The 20,124-nt window shown below is 43.7% G+C and overlaps 1 protein-coding gene across 4 annotated transcripts in view; it reads left to right on the top strand.

The window, feature by feature from the left end:
* LOC115149278 (ras-specific guanine nucleotide-releasing factor 2) overlaps nucleotides 1–19,589 on the top strand; it is a 68,830-nt gene extending 49,241 nt beyond the window's left edge. For 3 of the 4 annotated variants that reach the window (XM_029691994.1, XM_029691995.1, XM_029691996.1), the window contains 8 exons: nucleotides 7,439–7,551; nucleotides 10,902–10,962; nucleotides 17,985–18,088; nucleotides 18,173–18,257; nucleotides 18,417–18,694; nucleotides 18,828–18,945; nucleotides 19,072–19,140; nucleotides 19,248–19,589. In XM_029691994.1, coding sequence (XP_029547854.1) covers nucleotides 7,439–7,551; nucleotides 10,902–10,962; nucleotides 17,985–18,088; nucleotides 18,173–18,257; nucleotides 18,417–18,694; nucleotides 18,828–18,945; nucleotides 19,072–19,140; nucleotides 19,248–19,343 — 924 coding nt within the window. In that variant the 3' untranslated portion in view covers nucleotides 19,344–19,589. Of the gene's footprint in view, nucleotides 1–7,438; nucleotides 7,552–10,901; nucleotides 10,963–17,984; nucleotides 18,089–18,172; nucleotides 18,258–18,416; nucleotides 18,695–18,827; nucleotides 18,946–19,071; nucleotides 19,141–19,247 lie in introns of those variants that run through there. The other variant, XM_029691997.1, reaches the window with a different exon arrangement.
* The last annotated feature ends 535 nt before the right edge of the window (nucleotides 19,590–20,124 follow it).

Consider the following 20,124-nt stretch of genomic DNA (forward strand, 5'->3'; position numbering starts at 1 on the left):
TAGATATGACATGACTGTAGTAGACATGACTGTAGTAGACATGACATGACTGTAGTAGATATGACTGTAGTAGATATGATATGACTGAAGTAGATATGACATGACTGTAGTAGACATGACTGTAGTAGATATGACATGACTGTAGTAGACATGACTGTAGTAGACATGAGATGACTGTAGTAGACATGACTGTAGTAGACATGACTGTAGTAGACATGACTGTAGTAGATATGACATGACTGTAGTAGACATGACTGGACTGTAGTAGACATGACTGTAGTAGACATGAGATGACTGTAGTAGACATGACTGTAGTAGACATGACTGTAGTAGACATGACTGTAGTAGATATGACATGACTGTAGTAGACATGACTGGACTGTAGTAGACATGACTGTAGTAGACATGACTGTAGTAGATATGACATGACTGTAGTAGACATGACATGACTGTGGTAGACATGACTGTCGTAGATATGATATGACTGTAGTAGACATGACTGGACTGTAGTAGATATGACATGACTGTAGTAGACATGACTGTAGTAGATATGACATGACTGTAGTAGATATGACATGACTGTAGTAGATATGACTGTAGTAGACATGATATGACCGTAGTAGATATGACATGACTGTAGTAGATATGACATGACTGTAGTAGATATGATATGACTGTAGTAGACATGACATGACTGTAGTAGACATGACATGACTGTAGTAGACATGACATGACTGTAGTAGATATGACTGTAGTAGACATGACTGGACTGTAGTAGACATGACTGTAGTAGACATGACTGTAGTAGACATGATATGACTGTAGTAGATATGATATGACTATAGTAGATATGACATGACTGTAGTAGACATGGCTATGGTAGACATGATTGGACTGTAGTAGACATGACATGACTGTGGTAGACATGACTGTAGTAGATATGATATGACTATAGTAGACATGACTGGACTGTAGTAGACATGACTGGACTGTAGTAGACATGACTGGACTGTAGTAGACATGACTGGACTGTAGTAGACATGACATGACTGTAGTAGACATGGCTATGGTAGACATGACTGGACTGTAGTAGACATGACTGTAGTAGACATGATATGACTGTAGTAGATATGACATGACTGTAGTAGATATGACATGACTGTAGTAGACATGACATGACTGTAGTAGACATGATTGGACTGTAGTAGACATGACATGACTGTGGTAGACATGACTGTAGTAGACATGATATGACTGTAGTAGACATGACTGGACTGTAGTAGACATGACTGGACTGTAGTAGACATGACTGTAGTAGACATGACTGTAGTAGATATGACATGACTGTAGTAGATATGACATGACTGTAGTAGATATGACATGACTGTAGTAGACATGACTGTAGTAGATATGACATGACTGTAGTAGACATGACTGTAGTAGATATGAGATGAGATGACTGTAGTAGATATGACATGACTGTAGTAGATATGAGATGACTGTAGTAGATATGATATGACTGTAGTAGACATGAGATGACTGTAGTAGACATGACTGTAGTAGATATGAGATGACTGTAGTAGATATGACATGACTGTAGTAGATATGAGATGACTGTAGTAGATATGATATGACTGTAGTAGATATGGCATGACTGTAGTAGATATGATATGACTGTAGTAGATATGATATGACTGTAGTAGATATGACATGACTGTAGTAGACATGACAGTAGTAGATATGACATGACTGTAGTAGATATGATATGACTGTAGTAGACATGACTGTAGTAGATATGACATGACTGTAGTAGATATGATATGACTGTAGTAGATATGATATGACTGTAGTAGACATGACTATAGTAGGCATGACTGTAGTAGACATGACTGTAGTAGATATGAGATGACTGTAGTAGATATGATATGACTGTAGTAGACATGACTGTAGTAGATATGACATGACTGTAGTAGATATGACATGACTGTAGTAGATATGACATGACTGTAGTAGATATGACATGACTGTAGTAGATATGATATGACTGTAGTAGATATGGCATGACTGTAGTAGACATGACATGACTGTAGTAGATATGACATGACTGTAGTAGATATGACATGACTGTAGTAGACATGACTGTAGTAGATATGACATGACTGTAGTAGACATGACTGTAGTAGATATGACATGACTGTAGTAGATATGACATGACTGTAGTAGACATGACTGTAGTAGATATGACATGACTGTAGTAGACATGACTGTAGTAGACATGACTGTAGTAGATATGATATGACTGTAGTAGATATGACATGACTGTAGTAGACATGACTGTAGTAGACATGACATGACTGTAGTAGATATGACTGTAGTAGATATGATATGACTGTAGTAGATATGACATGACTGTAGTAGACATGACTGTAGTAGATATGACATGACTGTAGTAGACATGACTGTAGTAGACATGAGATGACTGTAGTAGATATGATATGACTGTAGTAGACATGACTGTAGTAGACATGACTGTAGTAGACATGATATGACTGTAGTAGATATGATATGACTATAGTAGATATGGCATGACTGTAGTAGATATGATATGACTGTAGTAGATATGACATGACTGTAGTAGATATGACTGTAGTAGACATGACATGACTGTAGTAGATATGACTGTAGTAGACATGACTGTAGTAGACATGACTGTAGTAGACATGACTATAGTAGACATGACTGTAGTAGACATGAGATGACTGTAGTAGATATGATATGACTGTAGTAGATATGGCATGACTGTAGTAGACATGACTGTAGTAGATATGACATGACTGTAGTAGATATGACATGACTGTAGTAGATATGACATGACCGTAGTAGATATGATATGACTGTAGTAGATATGATATGACTGTAGTAGATGTGATATGGCTGTAGTAGACATGACATGACTGTAGTAGACATGACTGTAGTAGATATGATATGACTGTAGTAGACATGGCTATGGTAGACATGACATGACTATAGTAGATATGACATGACTGTAGTAGATATGACATGACTGTAGTAGATATGACATGACTGTAGTAGATATGACATGACTGTAGTAGACATGACATGACTGTAGTAGATATGACATGACTTTAGTAGATATGACATGACTGTAGTAGATATGACATGACTGTAGTAGATATGACATGACTGTAGTAGATATGACATGACTGTAGTAGACATGACTGTAGTAGATATGACATGACTGTAGTAGACATGACTGTAGTAGATATGACATGACTGTAGTAGATATGACATGACTGTAGTAGATATGACATGACTGTAGTAGATATGACTGTAGTAGACATGACTGTAGTAGACATGACATGACTGTAGTAGATATGACTGTAGTAGACATGACATGACTGTAGTAGACATGACTGTAGTAGATATGATATGACTGTAGTAGATATGATATGACTGTAGTAGATATGATATGACTGTAGTAGATATGATATGACTGTAGTAGACATGACATGACTGTAGTAGACATGACATGACTGTAGTAGATATGATATGACTGTAGTAGATATGACATGACTGTAGTAGACATGACATGACTGTAGTAGATATGATATGACTGTAGTAGACATGACTGTAGTAGATATGATATGACTGTCGTATGATATGACTGTAGTAGATATGACATGACTGTAGTAGACATGACATGACTGTAGTAGATATGATATGACTGTAGTAGACATGACATGACTGTAGTAGACATGACTGTAGTAGATAGGACATGACTGTAGTAGATATGACATGACTGTAGTAGACATGACATGACTGTAGTAGATATGACATGACTGTAGTAGATATGACATGACTGTAGTAGATATGACTGTAGTAGATATGACATGACTGTAGTAGACATGACTGTAGTAGACATGACTGTAGTAGATATGACATGACTGTAGTAGACATGACTGTAGTAGATATGACATGACTGTAGTAGATATGACTGTAGTAGACATGACTGTAGTAGACATGACTGTAGTAGATATGATATGACTGTAGTAGATAGGACATGACTGTAGTAGATATGATATGACTGTAGTAGATATGACATGACTGTAGTAGATATGACATGACTGTAGTAGATATGACATGACTGTAGTAGACATGACATGACTGTAGTAGATATGACTGGACTGTAGTAGACATGGCTATGGTAGACATGATTGGACTGTAGTAGACATGACATGACTGTGGTAGACATGACTGTCGTAGATATGATATGACTGTAGTAGACATGACTGGACTGTAGTAGATATGACATGACTGTAGTAGACATGACTGTAGTAGATATGACATGACTGTAGTAGATATGACATGACTGTAGTAGATATGACTGTAGTAGACATGATATGACCGTAGTAGATATGACATGACTGTAGTAGATATGATATGACTGTAGTAGACATGACATGACTGTAGTAGACATGACATGACTGTAGTAGACATGACATGACTGTAGTAGATATGATATGACTGTAGTAGACTTGACTGGACTGTAGTAGACATGACTGTAGTAGATATGACTGTAGTAGACATGATATGACTGTAGTAGATATGATATGACTATAGTAGATATGACATGACTGTAGTAGACATGGCTATGGTAGACATGATTGGACTGTAGTAGACATGACATGACTGTGGTAGACATGACTGTAGTAGATATGATATGACTATAGTAGACATGACTGGACTGTAGTAGACATGACTGGACTGTAGTAGACATGACTGGACTGTAGTAGACATGACTGGACTGTAGTAGACATGACATGACTGTAGTAGACATGGCTATGGTAGACATGACTGGACTGTAGTAGACATGACTGTAGTAGACATCACATGACTGTAGTAGACATGGCTATGGTAGACATGACTGGACTGTAGTAGACATGACTGTAGTAGACATGACTGGACTGTAGTAGACATGATATGACTGTAGTAGATATGGCATGACTGTAGTAGATATGACATGACTGTAGTAGATATGACATGACTGTAGTAGATATGACATGACTGTAGTAGATATGATATGACTGTAATAGACATGACTGGACTGTAGTAGACATGACTGTAGTAGACATGACTGTAGTAGACATGACTGTAGTAGACATGATATGACTGTAGTAGATATGACATGACTGTAGTAGATATGACATGACTGTAGTAGACATGACATGACTGTAGTAGACATGATTGGACTGTAGTAGACATGACATGACTGTGGTAGACATGACTGTAGTAGACATGATATGACTGTAGTAGACATGACTGGACTGTAGTAGACATGACTGGACTGTAGTAGACATGACTGTAGTAGACATGACTGTAGTAGATATGACATGACTGTAGTAGATATGACATGACTGTAGTAGATATGACATGACTGTAGTAGATATGACATGACTGTAGTAGACATGACTGTAGTAGACATGATATGACTGTAGTAGACATGACTGTAGTAGATATGACATGACTGTAGTAGACATGACATGACTGTAGTAGACATGATTGGACTGTAGTAGACATGACATGACTGTGGTAGACATGACTGTAGTAGACATGATATGACTGTAGTAGACATGACTGGACTGTAGTAGACATGACTGTAGTAGAAATGACATGACTGTAGTAGACATGGCTATGGTAGACATGACTGGACTGTAGTAGACATGACTGTAGTAGACATGGCTATGGTAGACATGACTGGACTGTAGTAGACATGACTATAGTAGACATGGCTATGGTAGACATGACTGGACTGTAGTAGACATGGCTATGGTAGACATGACTGGACTGTAGTAGACATGACTGTAGTAGACATGACTGGACTGTAATAGACATGGCTATGGTAGACATGACTGGACTGTAGTAGACATTGCATGACTGTAGTAGACAGATTTTTACTATACATCAAACATAAGAGGATAAAAAATCTAAAAGATTAACAATAAAAACTGAACGACTAAAAGCACCCTAAGGAAAAGCAAAGCTGAAAAGGTGTGTTTTTTTTAGATATCTTTAAAAAATGTTCACAGTTTCCACCCTTCTCAGGTCCTCTGGCAGGCTATTCCAGAGGCTGGGGGCATAGTAACTAAAGGCTGCCTCTCCATGCTTCTTGGTCCTTGGCTTTGGAATAGTTAAAAGGCCAGTGTCAGAGGACGTGAGGAACCTACTAAGTACATAACTTAAAAGCATGTCTGATATGTATTGGGGTGCACAATCATAGATTGATTTAAAAACCAATAGAAGAATCTTAAAATGAATTCTAAAACTCACAGGCAGCAAGTGCAGAGACCTTAAAACAGGTGTAATCTGTGTAATCTTTTTCAGTACCCGTGCTGCAGCATTCTCTATGTTTCACAGTTTACCAATGGCTTTCTTGGGTTGACCAGACAGGAGAGCATTACTTTAGTCAAATCTGCTTGTAATAAAAGCATGGATGAGTCTCTCTGTATCAGTCTGAGAGAAATGGTCGGACCTTGGCATTGTTCCTCAGGTGGTAAAAAGCTATTTTGGTCACATTCCTAATGTGTGATTCAAAATTGAGTTCAGTATCTAAAATAACACCTAGGTTTTTTACCTGGTGTTTTATTTTTATTGCCCGTGAATTAAAATGTGCGGCTAGATTCTCTCTCTATGCTTTGGCTCCAACAATAAGTACCTCGGTCATGTCTTGATTCAGCTGGAGGAAGTTGTGAGACATCCAAGTATTTAAATCACTAATACAGTCTAATCATTTATCCGTGGAGCTAACATCCTCTGGTGACACAGAAGTGTAAAGTTGTCTATTGTCTGCATAGCAGTGAAAATCAATGCTGTGCTTTCTGATAACACTGCCAAGGGGTAACATATATAAACTGAACTGTACCAGACCCAAAATCAAACTTTGTGGAACGCCACTTGTGATAAATATTTTCTCTGAGTTCTGTTCACCAAGGGTGACAAAAAACTATTGACTGGTTAAATAGGTCCTAAACTAATTTAGAACTGGACCGAAGAGGCCAACCCACCTCTTCAGTCTGTCCAGAAGGACATCATGGTCAATGATAATGGACCTACATTCATACAGTTTCTTGACTGTGTCATGCTCGCTCATAATCACCTAAATGAAAGCTAGAAATTCAGGGAGCATCAAACATTCCAAAAACAATAGATAGGGACAATTCTTTGCCATCTTTGACGCAGAGGAAATATAACACATTTTCAGTTCAGCCCTCCGGACCTTGTTGAAGACCGAATGCGGCCCCGGGTCAAAACGAGTTTGACACCCCTGGTTTAAAGCATCCTCTGTAGATGTATTGCACTGGAAATTTCTGAGGAAATTATCTAAAAGGTGTGTGTGTATGTGCGTCTGTGTGTGTGTCAGGACTTTGAGATGAACAGTGAGCTAAAGATGGGTGTAATGACTATACTGGAGGAGGTGCTACGAGACCCTGACCTGCTGCCTCAGGAGAGGAAAGCCACTGGCAACATAGTAAGGTACACACACACATATACACAGACACACACACACACCACACACACACATGCACACACCAGTGGAGGCTCCTCAGTGGAGGAAGGGGAGGACCATCATCCTCACTGAATTTCATAAAAATGTTAAAACATTTCAAAAGTTAACATTTTTAGATAAAACTATACTAAATATGTTCACATATTACCAAATAATTTGTTAAAACAAAATGTTTTGCAATGAAGGTCTACAGTAGCCTCAACATCACTCTGTAGGGTAGCATCATGGTGTAGCCGGAGGACAGCTAGCTTCCGTCCTCCTCTTGGTACATTGACTTCAATACAAAACCTTGGAGGCTATTGGTTCTCACCCCCTTCCATAGACTTACACAGTAATTATGACAACTTCTGGAGGATGTCCTCCGACCTATCAGAGCTCTTGTAGCATGAACTGACATGTTGTTCACCCAATAAAAGGATCAGAGAATGAATCTAGTACTGAAAGCATAAGCTGCAGCTAGTGAGCACTGCAGTGCATACAATGTGGTGAGTAGTTGACTCAAAGAGAGAGAAAGACAATAGTTTAACAGTTTTCAACAAATTAATTTCTTCAAAAATGAAGGAGAAGCAAGAGAGAGAGATTTTTTCACTTTCAGTTTCACTTACTTAGCTAGCAAATGCAGCTGGCTAGTATAGCCTACTCAAACACCCGGCTCAAACAGAGGGATGCTATGTTAGCTAGCTGGCTATGACTATCCAACACAATACTGGAACTTTTCCAAGTCAAGGTAAGCTTTTGGTTTTATTCATTTATTGCCATCGGGGCCCGCCGGTGTAACTGCTAAACTGCTTACTGACTATACACTGTAATGTTACTGCATGATTGTAGTGGGTTCACTAACGCATTAGTTCTATTAGCTATGTTGACTAGGACTTTACTTTAGCTAATATGGGACAAACGGTGTAGGCTGTGTGTAGCGGTTATGACATGGTTTGGCTTGGAACGATTTTTTCGCCTGGTCACATACAGCTGATGTGTCGTGCATTGAAGTCCACAAACGAAGGGAAAAGGTGAGAGGAGGAGAGCGCATAGAGGCAAGAAGGAATACAACGTGGCTGCTATGAAAGTGAACTGTGTTTACACGTGATCAGGGGTGTATTCATTAAGCCGATTCTGTTAAAAAATATTTCTTAAACGGAAGCAAACGAAACAGGGATGAAAATACCTGAATTTGTCCAATAGAAACTCTCGTTTGCAACTGTTGGACTAATGATTACACCCTAGATAAGCTAGATGCAGGCAGGAGTGTGCAAGGCGGTATTGAATGTGTCACTGTCTGGTCACCTCAAATTTTTCTCTCGACCTGTATGCACCTATGTTGTAAACTTTCATTCATAGGCTAGGTTGTAGCAACCTCATGATGGGTATAGGGAAACATTTGAGTATCATATAGTAGCCGAAACCTAACAACGTGGCATTGAGCTGGGTGAATGGAATATGAATGACAGTCATCCAATAGGCTGTATTGGAAACAAGGCCATGCTCATGAAAAAAAGAATCATCCTCCCTCATCTTAAACAGCACTGACCGCAACTGGCACACACATACACTACCGGTCAAAAGTTTTAGAACACCTACTCAATCAAGGGTTTTTCTTTATTTAACAGGTGTGCCTTGTTAAAAATTAATTTGTGGAGTGTCTTTCTTTCTTAATGCGTTGTGTTGTGACAAGGTGGGGGGGTGTACAGAAAATAGCCCTATTTGGTAAAAGACCAAGTCCACATAATGGCAAGAACCGCTGAAATAAGCAAAGAGAAACAACAGTCCATCATTACATTAAGACATGAAGACATTACATTAAGTCGCAAAACCATCAAGCGCTATGATGAAACTGGCTATCATGAGGACCGCCACAGGAAAGGAAGACCCAGAGTTACCTCTGCTGCAGAGGATAAGTTCATTAGCGTTAACTGCACCTCAGATTGCAGCCCAAATAAATACTTCACAGAGTTCAAGTAACAGACACATCTCAACATCAACTGTTCAGAGGAGACTGTGTGAATCAGACCTTCATGGTCTAATTGCTGCAAAGAAACCACTACTAAAGGACACCAATAAAAAAAAGAGAGACTTGCTTGGGCCAAGAAACACGAGCAATGGACATTAGACCGGTGGAAATTTGAGATTTTTGGTACCAACCGCCGTGTCTTTGTGAGACGCGGTGTGGGTGAATAGATGATCTCCGCATGTGTATTTCCCACCGTAAAGCATGGAGGAGGAGGTGTTATGGTGTGGGGGTGCTTTGCTGGTGTCTTCGATTTATTTAGAATTCACTGCACACTTAACCAGCATGGTTACCACAGCATTCTGCACCGATACGCCATCCCATCTGGTTTGGGTTTAGTGGGACTATTATTTGTTTTTCAACAGGACAATGACCCAACACACCTCCAGGCTGTGTAAGGGCTATTTTACCAAGAAGGTGATGGAGTGCTGCATCAGATGACCTGGCCTCCACAATCCCCCGAGAGTGAAGGAAAAGCAGCCAACAAGTGCTCAGCATATGTGGGAACTCCTTCAAGACTGTTGGAAAAACATTTCAGGTGAAGCTAGTTGAGAGAATGCCAAGAGCGTGCAAAGCTGTCACCAAGGCAAAGGGTGGCTACTTTAAAGAATCTCAAACATAAAATATTGATTTGTTTAACACTTTTTTGGTTACTATATGATTCCATATGTGTTATTTCATAGTTTTGATGTCTTCACTATTATTCTACAATGTAGAAAATAGTAAAAATAAAGAAAAACCCTTGAATGAGTAGGTGTTCTAAAACTTTAGAGCGGTAGTGTATACACAGACACACACACAACACACATGCACATGCTAAAGAATTTGTACCCAACCAGGGGTACTAGGACCCCTGGGGGTACTTGGCCTATCCACATGGAGTACTTGAGAAGACGCATGAGACCATAGGCAGACTGGTCAAATCCACATGAATGAGTACTTCCAGGATACTCCAAGCAGAGCAAAATGTAGTTGGTGGTACAGTAACCGAACAAGGATGGGAACCACTGTGCTAAAGTACATGCACACACACACATGCTAACACACACACAAATACAGGCATTTGTTTTACTATCCTTGTGGGGACCAAACAATTGATTCCCATTCAAAATCCTATTTTTCCTTACACCTAAACCTAACCCTAACTCCTAACCATAACTCTTAACCCTAATTGTAACCCTAAACCTAAACCCTAAGCCTAAAATAGCCTTTTTCTTTGTGGAAACCGGCAAAATGGTCCCCATAAGGATAGCAAAACCATACCCCCCCTCCACTATTATATTTATTAATGAGACTCTGCTTGTCCCTCAGTGCCCTTTCTCAAGATGATCAAGATGATGCTCAACTTAAGATAGAAGACATCCTACAGATGGTAAGTATGGTTCAATCACACACATAAATACTATCTACAATAGATGCCATTTAATTTACAGGGATGTAGTGGTAAAACTATATTGAGTCAGTAAATAAATGGTGATGTAATTTGGAATGCTGACTTTGGAACAGAGAAGTCCGCTGCTCCACTTCATCCTGGTAAGATGTTGTCTAGTGACGTTGTCTTGAAAAAATTTGTCTCCGTAAGGAATCAGAACATATCAGTTGTATTGGTGTGTATTGTGGTGGAGCCTGTCCCCTGAAGACCCAACTAATACATTATTTCAAATACTTTAAAATGCATTTAGAAGTATTTGAGGTGTGCTTTATTTACACGGAACAAAATACAAATGCAACATGTAAAGTGAAATAAAAGATCGCAGAAATCTTCCACACGTACAAAAAGCTTATTTCTCTCAAGTTACGTGCACAAATTTGCTTACATCCCTGTTAGTGAGCATTTCTCCTTTACCAAGATAATCCATTCACCTGACAGGTGTTGCATATCAAGAAGCTGATTAAACAGCATGATCATTACACAGGTGCAGCTTGTGCTGGGGACAGTAAAAGGCCACTCTAAAATATGCAGTTATGTTTCACTATATTGGATCACTTCAATATATTGGTATCACTCCGCGGCGGAGGGATACATCCGAGGTGAGGATTTACAGATTTACTCCCGTGTACACCTGTGTCACGGCTGGGGTCCACCCCTATATATATGCCCCATGGCCACGACACACATTCTATTTCATTTTCTTGGGGGACGTTCGTATGGTTTGAGGTACAGACTTTCTGAAGTTCGCTTGGTAAGTCACTGGTAAGTGTAATATCTTGCGTGGAAGTATACTCACTGGCTGTTCGCAGCCTGGAACAGCTGGCCACATGGCCAGCCCCTCCTCTTGAATGATCTGTATCTTCCGCCCGTGGTTTGTCGTACTTGTGTTTCGTTAGCGTTACACTACAACTCCGTGTGCATCCATTAGTATGGTGGCTCTTGCTGCCACAAACTGTAATTTACCTTACACAACTTGCCCACTAGCTTGTTCTATGTGTGTGTTGTGAATTGCTTTAACATGCTGCTCGGTTCTCTGCTAATTACCCTGCTGGGTTTCTTTCTTGTTCTTTCCCCTGCAGAGTGTAAGAGTATCGTGGTGGGCTTTCCACTACGTTGAGACATTATTTTGGAGTTCCTTAATGGAGTTACTCCATCATATGGCTGTTTTTACTGCTTGGATATTAAACTGGCTAGGTAATATTGCAGTTGGCGTAAAACAAAAAAACGAATAAATCAAATCTATTAACTGGTTGCTGTTTTTTTGTCTGCCTGTTTTTCCCATACGGGTCGTCCCTGTTTTTTGCAGAGGTACTGGAAAATGTATCCCTCACCGTGTTCCTATTCCTCCAAGCAGGTCACAACATAAGCTCTCCCAGGGCGTCTGACCCCTGCTCCGTGGCCTTGCTGGCTTGGCTGAGCTCATGGCTTCCCTTTGTGACAGGTGTGATGGTGGCATCCCCCCTGGGGATCTGCATACCTTGTGAATGCACTGCCTGGGTTTGAGCCACGCGGAGATGGCGGTGGAGCACCCTACTGGATGCCTGTTTTGTGTGGTGTTCTCAGAACGCCTGCGCCTTGCCCGACTGGAGGCCATGCGCGAGTGGGTTGGCCAGGCTCAGGCTGGGGATGAGCTCCCTCCCTCAGGAGTGGTGAGCCAGTGAGCTGTTAGTCCCTCTACTGGGCCCAATACCCCTCCCAGGAAGCGTGACCGGAGCCACCGCAGGCAGAGCCCATCTGCTGCCAGTCCTGGACGAGAGCAGGAGTCGGACCGCTGGGACCACCTTGAACGGAGGGCGCATGCCCTGCGTCAGGAGTTTTATAGCTTTGATGGCGACGACAGCTGTTCCCTGTTGGCCAGTGATAAGCTGTTCCTGGGGGACGATGCTGGCACTGTTCACCACCGTGAGCGGGGCTACCAGGCTGACAGGCCATCAGATGCCGGCAGCGGGGCTTCATCGCCCCCAGTGGCTCGAGAGGCTATGAGTAGCCTACTCACTCGGGTAGCCACTGCACTGGACATGAAACTGGTGGACAGTAATGACTATCCATCTGTCCCCGTCTCTGCTGAGTTCCACGAGGCCTTGCAGGAGAGCTGGGCCTCTGCCAGGGGGTGCTTCCAACTCGCAGCAGAGACTGGACCATTAAGTTATGTTGCGGATGCAGAGTCACTTGGCCTCCGGGAGTACCCAACCATGGACACCATGATAGCTGCCATGGTCCTCCCGGACGGCAAGATTATAGGGCGGAACCCGCGACTGAAGCCGGGATCCCCCCAGAGTCTTTGATCCGGACTTGAAAGCCATATATGGGTCCCTCTGCTCTCTTGGTCACCTTACTAATGTGGCCATGCTGCTGCAGGCCTACCTGCAGACTCTGTTGCACCGGCTGCAGGAGGGCACAGACGAGCTCCTCTGGGAAGCGAAGTGTCTTGCCTGCTTTCCATGCTCCAGAGAGATGTGGCCCGCGCCAACGGATGGGCCATGGTGCGGGTGGTTACCTCCCGGCTCCAGCTCTGGCTGGCCCAATCCCGTCTGCCAGCTGCTCTCCAGAGCACATTTGCCACTCTCCCCATCACCCCAGGGCTGACATTTGTCCCAGGGGTTAATGACATTCTGGAGCAGACCGATAAGGTTCGTAGGGACCGGGAGACCCTGAGACCCATGCCGCCTCCTCAGGCCCCGGGATCAAGGCAGACGGACCGTTGCCACCCACCTGCACCCGAACGACGGTGGGGTCCCTCTCCTGCCCCATCGCCTCGTGCTGAGGGACGACAGCGGGGAGGGGCACAGCGTGCGGTGGAGCAACAACCTGTCAACCGTCACCGCTATAGAGACGTGCTTGGGGCGCTCGGGGCACCAGAGGAGAGGCAGGCCCCGGCAGGACTCCTGACACACCCTTCCGCTTCTCCCGGTCTCAAAGGGCAAAGTAGGAGGAAGGTGTGGAGTCCCCCTTGGTGATATCCACAATGCTCGAGGGGTACCAACTCCAATTCCGGTGCCTGCCCCCGTCCTTCAGGGGCCTTCATGTCACCACGGTGGCCGACCCCCTGAAGAAAACCCTGGGGCTGGAGATCTCCTCACTCCTGGACAAAGGTGCCATCCGCAGGATCGAGACATCAGAACGGCTAGGTGGGTTCTACTCCACTATTTTGTGGTCCCAAAAAGAGACGGAGGGTTTCGACCGATTCTGGACCTCCACAACCTCAGTGGGTACTTGAAGGTACCGAGGATCCACATGCTGTCCCCAGCCCGTGTGTTACAGGCCGTGTCCAGGGACCAGTGGTTTGTGATGCTGGACCTGAGGGATGCGCACTTCCATGTTCCTGTTCACCCAGCTCATTGGTAGTACCTCCGATTCACTTTCGAAGGGACAGCTTACAAATTCATGGTTCTTCCCTTCGGCCTCTCCTTGGCACCTCACACTTTCACAAAGGGCATGGACGCTGTCCTGGCACCTCTCACGTCCCGAGGATTGTTGATCCTCAATTACCTGGACGATTGGCTGATTTGTGCCCCAACCAGGACCCAGGTCCTGTCAGACAGAGACATGTTCCTGACCCACATCGGCAGGCTGGGCTTTACTGTAAATGACAATAAGAGTTGTCTGACACCCACCCAGAGGGTGGCCTTCATTGGCATGGAACTGGACTCACGAGAGCATGCCTGCCCACCAGAAGGGTTCAGGCGATCTTATCATGCCTTGACCACTTTCGGCAGGGGTGGGTGGTATCCCCGTCTGTTGGGCTTGGCCACTGAACGGCACCAATGGTCCATGTGAGGACTACAGGAGGGCGTAATGAACACCATGCGGAGTGCAAGGGCACCGGCTACAACCGCAGCATACCAGTTGCACTAGTGGTTGTTCTGCTCCCAGCAGTGGTGGGGGAGTCTGGGCCTCCCTCCGGCTTGCTGTACCCTGTGCGGGCACTGGCTGCCTAGGTGAAGCGGACACGGTCAGTGAGAACAACAGACCAGCTCTTTGTATGCTATGGTGAGGGAGTCCTGGGGACTGGGCTACCAAAGCAGAGGTTCTCTCACTGGATCGTGAACATGATTACGACAGCATACCACCTGGCTGGCAGGCCAGTGCTGGGATCTATGGTGGCACATTCAACACGAGGTGTGGCTGCGTCCTAGGCTCTACTGAGAGGAGTGCCCCTTGCTGATATCTGTGCTGCGGCCAGCTGGGCTTCCTCTTGAACCTTTGCTAGGTACTATCGCGTAAATGTGGCACCTCCCTCTGCGGTTGGGTCAGTGCTGGGCGTCGCCTCCCCTTCCGGGGACTGCCCCGGGATCCCCTTCCACATTGATGGCTCCTGCATCTCGGTCCCGTGCTGGGACTTCACCGTTGGCTCAAATCAAATCAAATTTATTTATATAGCCCTTCGTACATCAGCTGATATCTCAAAGTGCTGTACAGAAACCCAGCCTAAAACCCCAAACAGCAAGCAATGCATGTGAAAGAAGCACGGTGGCTAGGAAAAACTCCCTAGGAAAAACTCCCTAGAAAGGCCAAAACCTAGGAAGAAACCTAGAGAGGAACCAGGCTATGAGGGGTGGCCAGTCCTCTTCTGGCTGTGCCGGGTGGATATTATAACAGAACATGGTCAAGATGTTAAAATGTTCATAAATGACCAGCATGGTCAAATAATAATAATCATAGTAGTTGTCGAGGGTGCAACAAGCACGTCCGGTGAACAGGTCAGGGTTCCATAGCCGCAGGCAGAACAGTTGAAATTGGAGCAGCAGCACGGCCAGGTGGACTGGGGACAGCAAGGAGTCATCATGCCAGGTAGTCCTGAGGCATGGTCCTAGGGCTCAGGTCCTCCGAGAGAAAGAGAGAAAGAGAGAATTAGAGAGAGCATATTTAAATTCACACAGGACACCGGATAAGACAAGAGAAATACTCCAGATGTAACAGACTGACCCTAGCCCCCCGACACATAAACTACTGCAGCATAAATACTGGAGGCTGAGACAGGAGGGATCAGAAGACACTGTGGCCCCATCCGATGATACCCCCGGACAGAGCCAAACAGGCAGGATATAACCCCACCCACTTTGCCAAAGCACAGCCCCCACACCACTAGAGGGATGTCTCCAACCACCAACTTACCGTCCTAAGACAAGGCCGAGTATAGTCCACAAAGATCTCCGCCATGGCACAACCCAAGGGGGGGGGGGCGCCAACCCAGACAGGAAGACCACGTCAGTGACTCAACCCACTCAAGTGACGCACCCCTCCCATGGATGGCATGGAAGAACACCAGTAAGCCAGTGACTCAGCCCCTGTAATAGGGTTAGAGGCAGAGAATCCCAGTGGAGAGAGGGGAACCGGCAAGGCAGAGACAGCAAGGGCGGTTAGTTGCTCCAGCCTTTCCGTTCACCTTCACACTCCTGGGCCAGACTATACTTAATCATAGGACCTACTGAAGAGATAAGTCTTCAGTAAAGACTTAAAGGTTGAGACTGAGTCTGCGTCTCTCACATGGGTAGGCAGACCATTCCATAAAAATGGAGCTCTATAGGAGAAAGCCCTACCTCCAGCCGTTTGCTTAGAAATTCTAGGGACAATTAGGAGGCCTGCGTCTTGTGACCGTAGCGTACGTGTAGGTATGTATGGCAGGACCAAATCGGAAAGATAGGTAGGAGCAAGCCCATGTAATGCTTTGTAGGTTAGCAGTAAAACCTTGAAATCAGCCCTTGCCTTAACAGGAAGCCAGTGTAGGGAGGCTAGCACTGGAGTAATATGATCAATTTTTTTGGTTCTAGTCAGGATTCTAGCAGCCGTATTTAGCACTAACCTGGCTGGCCAGGTTCCTCTAGCACCGTCTAAATCTAGTACGGGTATACCAATATATAGCTTACATAACTTTGGTTACATACGTAACCTTCGTTATGTTTCACTATATTGGATCACTCCAATCCTCTACGGTGCTAGAGGCGCCTCAAAAATGATGTTGAGAACGTGTGTCACGGCCATGGGGTCTATATATATAGGGCCGGACCCCAGCCGTGATACAGGTGTACACGGGAGTAAATCTGTAAATCCTCACCTCAGATGTATCCCTCCGCCGTGGAGTGATACCAATATATTGGAGTGATCCATATAGCTCACATAACCGTGGTTACGTACGTAACCTTTGTTTTGTCACACAACACAATGCCACAGATGTCTCAAGTTTTGAGGGAGCGTGCAATTGGCATGCTGACTGCAGGAATGTCCACCAGAGCTGTTGCCAGATAATTTAATGCTAATTTCTCTACCATCGTCATTTTAGAGAATTTGGCAGTACATCCAACCGGCCTCACAACCGCAGACCATGTGTATGACATTGTGTGGGCGATTGTTTTGCTGATGTCAATGTTGTGAACAGAGTGCTCCATGGTGGGGTTATGGTATGGGCAGGCAAAACTATGGACAACGAACACAATTGCATTTTATCGATGGCAATTTTAATGCACAAAAATACCGTGATGAGATCCTGAGGGTCATTGTGAGGCCCATTTTTTTAAGGTTTCTGTGACCAATAGATGCATATCTATTCCCAGTCATGTGAAATCCATAGATTAGGGCCTAATGAATTTATTTTAATTGACTAATTTCCTCATATGAACTGTAATTCAGTAAAATCTTTGAAATTGTTGCATGTTGCCTTTATATTTTTGTTCAGTATAGATTGGAGATTGCACTTTTGAGAAAACTCCATTGCTTCTATTTTACAGGGGAAATAAATCAAGCTCAGCTTATGTATTGTAAAGTATTTGACATGCACCATGTGCAGCAACATGTGAACCAGGTTTTATACCCTGTAGAACCACATTAGTCCACTGTGTCCTTGTGTATATTAGTTTATATTAGCTGTCAATAAGGCCAAAGTATACAGTTCATAGAATGTAGACATGGAATACTGTTTGTTGCACTTTGAAAATATATCAACCAATTGAATGTTGGTTTAACAGACGGAGTGTCCCAAAGCAGAGTGTTTTGATTCTCTGTCTGCGATTGAGCTGGCTGAACAGATCACCCTGCTAGACCACATTGTGTTCAGGAGCATCCCTTACGAGTGAGTGTATATTCTAAATCAGAGAATAGTATTGTTGTCCTGTTGTTGTTTTTGCATAATTGTGGTGTGTTCTGTGTCCACCAGAGAGTTTCTGGGCCAGGGCTGGATGAAGCTGGACAAGTTGGAGAGAACTCCATACATCATGAAGACCAGTCAGCACTTTAATGATGTAAGATTTAAAACAGATCTATACTCTATAGCTCTATACCAGACAGCACTTCAGATCTAAACTCATATCTTAACATATCTCTTTATCCCGTCTTTTCTTTAACTCTGCCTCTTTCCCACCCCCCATTTCTCTCCCCCCCTCTGTTTTGTCCTGCTCTAGATGAGTAACCTGGTAGCGTCTCAGATCATTGCCCATACAGACGTGGGCTCCAGGGCTAACTCCATAGAGAAGTGGTTGGCTGTGGCTGGTATCTGTCGCTGCCTCAACAACTATAATGGAGTTCTGGAGATCACCTCAGCTCTCAACCGCAGCGCCATCTACAGGCTGAAGAAGACATGGGCCAAAGTCTGCAAACAGACCAAGTCACTGATGGGCAAGCTACAGAAGACAGTGTCATCAGAAGGCCGATTCAAGAACCTGAGAGAAACCCTAAAAAAGTAAGGAGGGAAAAAAAGGGTGAAAGTGTGTCTCTGGGGATTTACTCCTAGATTATCACTAAGGACTTTGTGACAAGTTAGGAAAAGCATGAATTTTATGTGAATATTGATTGATGGATTGATGTATGTGCAGCTGCAATCCTCCATGTGTGCCCTACCTGGGGATGTATCTAACTGACTTGGCCTTCATCGAAGAGGCAACACCCAACTTCACTGAGGAGGGACTCGTCAACTTCTCCAAGATGAGGATGGTAAACACACACACACACGCACACAAACTCACACACGCATACACACACACACACACACACACACACAGTCAATCACTCAGCCTGTATCTCTCTCTGTTTGTCTCATGTCTCTTCTCTCTGTTCCAGATGTCTCACATCATCAGAGAGATCCGTCAGTTCCAGGGTGCGCCCTACAGGATAGAGCACCAAGCCAAGGTAACACACACTACACAGTCAATCAATGGAGTTGTTTTTGTCACATGCGCCGAATACATCAGGTGTAGACTTTATCATGAAATGCTTACTTACTTACTATCTCCCAGGTTACTCAGTTCCTGCTGGATAGGACTCTGGTGATGGATGAAGACACTTTGTATGAGCTGTCCCTGAAGATTGAACCCCGCCTCCTTCATGGCTAAACACACAGAAACACCACACAGTTGGTTTCACTCCAGCTGGCACTTAGTGGCACTTAGTATTTAGTATTCTTATTCTCATCAGCTTGGTAACCATGGAACCGATGGACGGGAGAGCCCTGAGAATCACCTGGTTTAGGGTTCTTGTTACTTTAGCAACATTGCCAATGAACAACTCATGTGAAGACGTGCCTTGCTTGTAAATATGTACATATCAAGATGTTGTAATAAACTGTATTAGTGTAGTAATAACTGTTATAATGATTTCCTGATGATCTTGCATACATTTCAATGTAACATATAATAATAATATATGCCATTTAACAGACGCTTTTATTCAAAGCAACTTACAGTCACGCGTGCATACATTTTAAGTATGGGTGGTCCCAGGAATCAAACCCACTGTCCTGGTGTTGCTAGCATCATGCTCTACCAACTGAGCTCCAGAGGATTCACATTGTTCTGAGGAAGACTGAACCCAGTTAGATTTAGGTTTGGCTGTACCTGTGACTTCGAGAGGGAGAAGTTTAGCTGGCCAGACTAATGGCAGCTGTGGGAAGAGACTAGTGAGGAGGGACAGTGGCTGTCTCTATATTGCCCTCTACTGGTGAACTGGTGGAAGGTCAGCCTCATATCCAATAGTGATTGTGCGCATTCCCCAAAGGTTTTTCAAATCAAATCAAATGTTATTGGTCTTATACACGGATTTAGCAGATGTTATTGCGGGTGTAGCGAAATGCTTGTGCTTCTAGTTCCGACAGTGCAGCAATATCTAACAAGTAAT

The sequence above is a fragment of the Salmo trutta genome, chromosome 15 (assembly GCF_901001165.1).
Source record: "Salmo trutta chromosome 15, fSalTru1.1, whole genome shotgun sequence".
Lineage (NCBI taxonomy): Eukaryota > Metazoa > Chordata > Actinopteri > Salmoniformes > Salmonidae > Salmo > Salmo trutta.